Here is an 8,028-nt window from a genome sequence, read left to right on the forward strand (position 1 = left end):
CCTGTATGTCCCACATATCGGGCTTATTACAACTACTGTCCCATGTACCAGGCCCGTGACTACTAATGTCCCATATACCAGGCCCGTGACTACTACTGTCCCATATACCAGGCCTGTGACTACTAATGTCCCATATACCAGGCCTGTGACTACTAATGTCCCATATACCAGGCCTGTGACTACTAATGTCCCATATACCAGGCCTGTGACTACTAATGTCCCATATACCAGGCTTATGACTACTACTGTCCCATATATCAGGCATGTGACTACTACTGTCCCATATATCAAGCCTGTGACTAATATTGTCCCATATACCAGGCCTGTGACTACTAATGTCCCATATACCAGGCCCGAGACTACTTCTGCCCCATATACCAGGCTTATGACTACTATTGTCCCATATACCAGGCTTATGGCTAGTATTGTCCCATACACCAGGCCTGTGTTTAATAATTTTCCATACACCAGGCCCGTGATTACTAATGTCCTAAATACCAGGCTTATGACTGATACAGTCCAATATATCAGTCTTGTGACAAATACTAGTGCCCCATACACCAAGCCCGTGACTAGTAACTGTCCAAAATATCAGACTTTTGTGACTACTACTGTCCTATAAACCAGGCCCATGACTAATACTGTCCAGTATACAAGGCCTGTGTCCACTACTTTCGCATATACGAGGCCCATGACTACTACTGTCCCATTTACCATGCCCATGACTACTACTGCCCCATATACCAGACCCATGAATACCAGACTTGTGACAAATACTTAGTATCCCATATACCAGATTTGTGACTACTACAGTCCTATATACCAGACTTGTAACTACTACTGCCTTTTTATACCAAACCCATGACTACTAGGGTCCCATATGCCAGGCCTGTGACTACTAGTGTCCCATATACCAGGCCCGTGACTACTAGTGTCCCATATACTAGGCTCGTGACTACTAGTGTTCCTTATCCAGGCCCATGACTACTACTGTCCCATATACTAGGCTCGTGACTACTAGTGTCCCATATGCCAGGCCCGTGACTACTAGTGTCCTATATACCAGGCCCATGACTACTAGTGTCCCATATACCAGGCCCATGAATACTAGTGTTCCCTATCTAGGCCCATGATTACTAGTGTCCCATATGCCAGGCCCGTGACTACTAGTGTCCTATATACCAGGCCCATGACTACTAGTGTCCCATATGCCAGGCCCATGACTACTAGTGTCCCATATACCAGGCCCATGACTACTAGTGTTCCCTATCCAGGCCCATGACTACTAGGGTCCCATATGCCAGTCCTGTGACTACTAGTGTCCCATATACCAGGCCCGTGACTACTAGTGTCCCATATGCCAGGTCTATGACTACTAGTGTCCCATATGCCAGGCCCGTGACTACTAGTGTCTCATATGCCAGGCCCATGACTACTAGTGTCCCATATGCCAGGCCTGTGACTACTAGTGTGCCATATACCAGGCCCGTGACTACTAGTGTCCCATATGCCAGGTCTATGACTACTAGTGTCCCATATGCCAGGCCCGTGACTACTAGTGTCTCATATGCCAGGCCCATGACTACTAGTGTCCCAAATGCCAGGCCCATGACTACTAGTGTTCCCTATCCAGGCCCGCGACTATTAGGGTCCCATATGCCAGGCCCGTGACTACTAGTGTCCCATATACCAGGCTTGTGACTGAAGCCCCTCGCTCTAATATTTATGTAATTTACTCCCCCTCCCCACAGTTGAACAACACAGCAGTTCACCTCTGGTCAGTCCAATGTCTCCGCGCTCCCTATCATCCAATCCATCTTCACGAGACTCCTCTCCCAGCCGCGACTACACCCCGGCAGTCAGCAGTCTCCGCTCCCCCATCTCCATCCAGCGGTCAGGAAAGAAGTATGGCTTCACCCTGAGGGCCATTCGAGTGTACATGGGGGAGAGCGATGTGTACAGTGTTCAGCATATAGTCTGGGTAAGTATGTTTATCTTCTTTATATGTCATGTTAGAAGCTCTACCCCATAATGTATGTCACGGCAAGGAAATGGTGAAATATATGCAACTTTCCTTGCTTTACATAAAGAAGCTTCTTCACTTAAAGTTCTAGCCTGGAAGGGATTCTCCAGGATTATAAAAACATGGCTGCTTTCTCAGGATACAGTGCCACTTTGGTCTGTAGGCTGTGTCTGGTATTGCAGTTTGGCTTCATTCAACCGGTGATGCTGTAGCGCTGGTTTTGGGAGAGAGTAGCCATGTTTTTGTAGTCTCATACAAACCCTTTAATCCCTTAGGGACATGGACTAGTTTAGGCCTTAAAGGGTTTTCCTTGTTCCGAGCTGTTCGGTGCTTGGTCTAAGTGTTGGACCCCTACAGATCACAAACTGATGGCCTATCCTATGAACTATGGTGTTATGCTCTTTATATCCACCCCTCTAACTGTAATTCAGTGTAATGTCCTCCAGTCTTTAATGGAAAGCCCCATTAAGATGTATTCGAGCTCAACATCAACCAAGGGAATTCTAAAGGATCAACCACAAAATTCATCTTGCGAGGAGATAATCCATGTGTCTTCTCTTTATTCCCAGCATGTTGAGGATGGAGGTCCCGCTCATGAGGCAGGGCTATGTGCCGGTGACCTTATTACTCATGTGAATGGAGAACCTGTACATGGCCTGGTGCACACGGAGGTGGTTGAGCTGATCCTGAAGGTAGGAGCTTTGTACATAAATCAAAAACATCATTCTTCAATAGTTTTGGGCCACAATGTACTGATGGCCCACATTTTCTTTCCCTTAGAGTGGGAACAAGGTGCTGGTCACCACAACACCTTTCGAGAACACGTCCATTAGAACTGGCCCGGCTAGGAGGAGCAGCTACAGGTCCAAGATGGCCCGGAGAAGCAAGAGGAGTATGGGGAGAGAAGGGCAAGAGAGGTAAGAGATGTGAGATGTATGGTTCATGTGTGAGGGGTGTGCTCAGTGTGCAGAAGATATTAGTAGGTCCACGAAAGGTAGAGAAGACGACGAGCTAGTGGAAAACTGCTGGTCAAAGGTGCATGGAGTGGATGACCATGGTGGTAGGCAATGCATTCGAGATGATCCAATGAGATGGTTATGAGGGCTCAATAATGTAGTAGTAGATGTTAGGTGAAGGGTCATCTAGCATTTCTTCTCTTTTTCCATTCTTTCTTCTTTCTGTCCTGTCTCTCTTCCTTTAACAGCAAGAAGCGCAGTTCTCTCTTTCGTAAGATCACCAAGCAGTCCAATCTCCTGCATACCAGCCGCTCTCTATCTTCTCTCAGCCGCTCTCTCTCCTCTAGTGACAGTCTCCCAGGATCTCCTACTCACAGCCTCTCTGCCCGCTCTCCAACTCACAGCTATCGGTCAATGGATTCTGCATATCTAGGTAGGGTTGACGATCTTTCATGGGTTAAGATCTCCCGTATCATCTACCAGAGGAAGACTTGACTTGGAATAGTAACTTTGAAGACAACTCTACAGTTTTGGGACCCAATACTAATATACTTCTTTCTTGTACTTCTACAGGTGCCTCTTCACAAGGCAGCTCCCCTTCCTCCAGCACTCCTAATTCTCCTGCCCCTCCTCCTCCATCTTCCTCCACATCTTGTGCCTCAACATCCTCTTCCACGTCTTCTCCGGCACCACCCTCCCCCCATATTCGCCCCAGTACACTTCATGGTCTGTCCCCAAAACTTCACCGCCAGTACCGTTCTGCACGCTGCAAGTCTGCTGGTAACATGCCACTTTCTCCACTAGCTCATACTCCATCACCGACTACAGCGGCCTCCCCTCCTCTCCTTCCAAGTCACAGTGTAGGAAGCAGCTTGACCACACAGAGCTTCCCTCCAAAGTTGCATCCTTCTCCTCCTGTCTCTCGTCCACGTCCTAAGAGTGCAGAACCACCACGTTCCCCTCTCCTGAAAAGAGTGCAGTCCGCAGAGAAGTTAGGAGGAGGGGGAAGTGGTGGAGCACCTAGAAAACAGGAGCCAGGAGGCGGTGGTGGAACTCCAGATGGAGAACTAGGAGAAACCCTTGGAAGTAGGTCACAAGCAGTGAGAAGAGTAGGTAGACAGGAGTCCCCACGGAGCTTGTGTGCTGGAGATCTCTTGGTAGATGGTTTAGAGAGACTGGAAGGTGATTTGGGGACAGGAATATTACAACAGACAGATGGACACAAAAATACTGAGGGTAAGGTTCAAGTTGTAGGAAAAATAGGTACAGTAGTCCGTAGTCCTGCTACATTTTCACCACAAGAGCCTCCATCTACTTCAACATCTGCCCTTCCAACACAAGGTGACCCTTCCCATGCTATGGTGGGAAGATGCCAGGTGAAAACTCTGAGTCCTGTGCAGGAACACGAGGGTAGACGAGGTGAAGGAGAAGAAGGTGTAGGGGAGGGAGAAGGAAAAAAAGGAGAAAAAGGAGAGGAGGATGAAGAAGAATGTGGAACTATGAGAGAACGCTGGTACCTAGAAGTGGTAGAAGAGCTGACCACTGTGGGGAAAAGTACACCCCATCTCACCACAAAAGGAACCTCCTCCAATCTCACAGACTGTTCTCAGTCTGTAAAGTCCAAGAGTGTTGACCAAATGAAGAGCACACCCATCGGCTTCTCACATGTACAGTCTGATGTTATGCACCCCGCAAAGAGTAAAAACCTTGAGGGTTCCGTCAAGGCGTCTGCCCTCAAAATGTCAACCCCTTCATCTCAAGAACCTGAAATAAAGCAGACAGACGCCAACAATGCAAAATGTGAACCATCCTGCAGTATTAAGGATGAGAAGCCGATAACCGACGTTGCAAAATGTCCATCTGTATCTCGATCCAACGGAAAACACCCCGAAACATTCCAGTCCGCTTCCTCTCACCCTGTTAGATTAAAAGATGAGATAAAGGTTTCCACCTCCAGCACAACCGCTATAAAGCCTGGACCAACTCAGGCCACCAATGTCACCCCCGATAAATCCAGTGAACCTACAAAATCTACTCCATCTATCCCAACCACCGAAAATGTGAAAAGTAATGGGCCAATAAGTGAGGTTCCTCCGTCGCTTCCCTCAGTTCCACCAGTTGTTTCTCCCATAAGTATCCAGATAACCAAAGCTGAAAATGAACAAATAAGAGGGACTACCACAGTGACCAATAATATTACACTGGGTGGTAAGGAAGCAAGTCAGACCAAGGTGACCAACATCCTCCCGACTGTTAAAGTGAGTGAAGGAGAAGATAAAGTGGTGTCCACACATACTTGTCAACCAACTCTAAGTACAACTGAGAAGAGCCAAGCAAGCAATAACGCAACCCTAAGCAAGACAAGTGGACCAGAAAGTGACAAGACCAAGGTGGCCATGGCTCCTTCATCTGTTCATAAGGTTAGTTCTCCCGAAGCCGGGCAGACCACCTCTACCGATAATAATACTCCATGTGTTAGTAAGCCTTCAGGAACAGAACAGGACAAGCCAAGGGGGACAACCAGGCCATTGAGTTCTCTGACGATCAGTGAAGAAACGATTGCCCGGGCTAAGTTGCCCACAGCTGCGTCTGATAGTAGCATCAGTAAACTTCTGAGCGATCAGTCCAAGAAGACCACCATCTCTCCCAGCTTCGATAGAGTAAGCATGGTGGACACCACCCAGGCCAAGGTCTCTCCTGCACTATCATGTAATAAACCCATAACAGGCGATCAGATGACCAAAACTATTACGGGAAGTTCTGACGTCGACAAAAAGCAGAGTAAGGCACCTACAGCAACTGCGAAGACAACGGATCAACCCAAGGAGTCATCGGTCACCATTAGAATTAGTGCAGCCGAGAGTGACCCCCAGATCCCGACAGCAAAATCTCCAAGTTCCCAGACGGCCACAACCACAGTCACGAGTCAGCGGCGCTCCTAAGGAAAGGGATTTCTTGTCTTTGTCAGGGTGAACGAATAATAATGTCGATGATATTACGGATTTAGCCCCGCTATATTCAGGAGAGAGCAATGACCGGGGGCAGGAGTCCTAACTGCCCCACACTGGATTCTTGAATTGAGCCTTATTGCCCCCCTACAGTCTCTGAGCGAGGCAGGGGCTGCACAGGCGTGTATGTGTGTGTCTGTGTGTGTGTCTGTGTATCCGTGTGTTTGTGCTGTGCCTTAATTGTTATTTAGTTGGGATAAAAGTTACTGCACATACACATACACTTAGCGCTAGAAACTAAAGAGATCATAGAGCGACACTCAGCAGGGACACGTCATATGGACACGGTCCCGACAAACGGAGGGCGGCCATTTTGTTTGGCAATATCACTACGCAAAATGGCGGACTCCAGTCTTTGTCGGCAAGCAGTCCCTTTAAAGGGAGGGTCAACCGAGTAATGAACTGCAGGTTTCTGCCATGCCCCCTGCATGACATCACTGCCACCACCATTACCCTTTCCTGAGACCTCATTCTGTGCTCAAACCTTCCAATCTATGACATCACCTCCCAGCCTATGATGTCATCATGAGCCTGTGCCACGTCCGGTGATGTCCTGCCATGCCTTGTCTTATCTACATATAGAAACATACGTCTATACAATATGGAGTATATTTATCTGGACACACTATATATATAGATCTATATAAATATATAAATATATTGTCTATAGGGGCTCCACTATTTCTATGCAAGAAGATTTATGGTAAATTTAACCTTGTCAGTTCCTGGCTGGCCGCTTTGGTTCACTGTCGGCACTGCGGAGGTTAGTTTGTGAACTATTGTAATTTTTTTTTTTTTTAATTTATTTACTTTTGTGTATTTTTTTAATCAATAAAGCTGTGCCCCGCTACCATTACGTCCCACTTACCTTTATTCCATACGCTTTTGCCTAGATCTTTGCTTTTTTTTTGCCTTGTTTTCCCTGCAGAGGCCGGCTGTAGGCAAATATTCAGCAGTTCATTGGATAGTTTTTTTGTCAGGGGCGTGGTCTTTTTTGGCAAGATTACCACGGGTTCGTCTTCAGTGTTCCTCTATGACAAAAGGAGTGGCAAGGATGGCTATACAGGCACAGTCAACATTTGCCTTTGGTGGCCATGATAATATGGCCAATGGAAATCGTGGCACCTGAGAGGTAATGAGGAGTGTTGGAGGCCCTGTCTGCGTCCTTCCTGCCCCTCACTATCCTGAATGGTGAATGACATTAAAAAAATAACAATCTAAATTGTTACTATACGTTCTCCAAAAAGTCACAAAAAAGTTGTCTATACTCCAGAACGGTGTCAATAAAAACTGCAGCTCACCCCTACAAAAAACAAGCCCTCCTATAACTTAAAGAAGCTTCCTTGGAGTTACATAGTGGTGCCCCCTCTCCCAGGGGTGAACCATGGGTTTCTGCCGCCTGAAGGCGGACATCAGAACGCCCCCCCCCCCCCTCCCCGGAGGAAGGGGCGGGGCCGAGCAGAGGGGGCAGGGCAGAGTGAGCATCTTTAGCAGGCAGGGAGAGGACCTGCTCTCTGCCTGAGTGTGAGGGGCGGCCGCTGGAGCAGCGCTGCTTCAGCGGCCTCCCCAATCCACCGCTCAGTGACGGTGACCCTAAGCCAGTCCAGGACAGCTTGTCCTGGACTGGCTTAGGTCAGCAAACATGCCGCCCTCCCCGGGGCCCTGACATAGCGCCGCCTGAAGCGGTTGCCTCATGGGAGGTGCGGCGCTGCTCTCTCCATAGGATTGGTCATCAATTGAAGATCAGTAGAGATGAATGAGTAGTATTCGATCGAATACTCCCCCTGCATAGATATTGGTGTAATCGGTCGCATACCACGCGGTAAACACAGTAAAAATTCGATGCCCCTCCCACCTTCCCCTGCATAGTTATTGGTGTAAAAAAGTACCAGGGAAGGTGGGAGGGGCATCGAATTTTTACTGCGTATACCGCATGGTATGCGACCATTACACCAATACCTATGCAGGGGAGGTATTCCATCGAATACTACTCGCTCATCTCTACTGATCAGCAGGGGTCCGACACTTACCAGATAGGGTT

At 48.1% G+C, this 8,028-nt stretch overlaps 1 protein-coding gene across 2 annotated transcripts in view; it reads left to right on the top strand.

The window, feature by feature from the left end:
• The window catches only part of MAST1 (microtubule associated serine/threonine kinase 1), an 86,049-nt gene extending 79,212 nt beyond the window's left edge, over positions 1-6,837 (top strand). For both annotated transcript variants that reach the window (XM_075272534.1, XM_075272535.1), the window contains exons 23-27: positions 1,752-1,981; positions 2,593-2,715; positions 2,804-2,940; positions 3,228-3,412; positions 3,553-6,837. In XM_075272534.1, the coding sequence (XP_075128635.1) occupies positions 1,752-1,981; positions 2,593-2,715; positions 2,804-2,940; positions 3,228-3,412; positions 3,553-5,921 (3,044 nt within the window). In that variant the 3' untranslated portion in view covers positions 5,922-6,837. The remainder of the gene's footprint in view (positions 1-1,751; positions 1,982-2,592; positions 2,716-2,803; positions 2,941-3,227; positions 3,413-3,552) is intronic.
• Positions 6,838-8,028: the final 1,191 nt, after the last annotated feature.

The sequence above is a fragment of the Leptodactylus fuscus genome, chromosome 5 (assembly GCF_031893055.1).
Source record: "Leptodactylus fuscus isolate aLepFus1 chromosome 5, aLepFus1.hap2, whole genome shotgun sequence".
NCBI classification, from domain to species: domain Eukaryota; kingdom Metazoa; phylum Chordata; class Amphibia; order Anura; family Leptodactylidae; genus Leptodactylus; species Leptodactylus fuscus.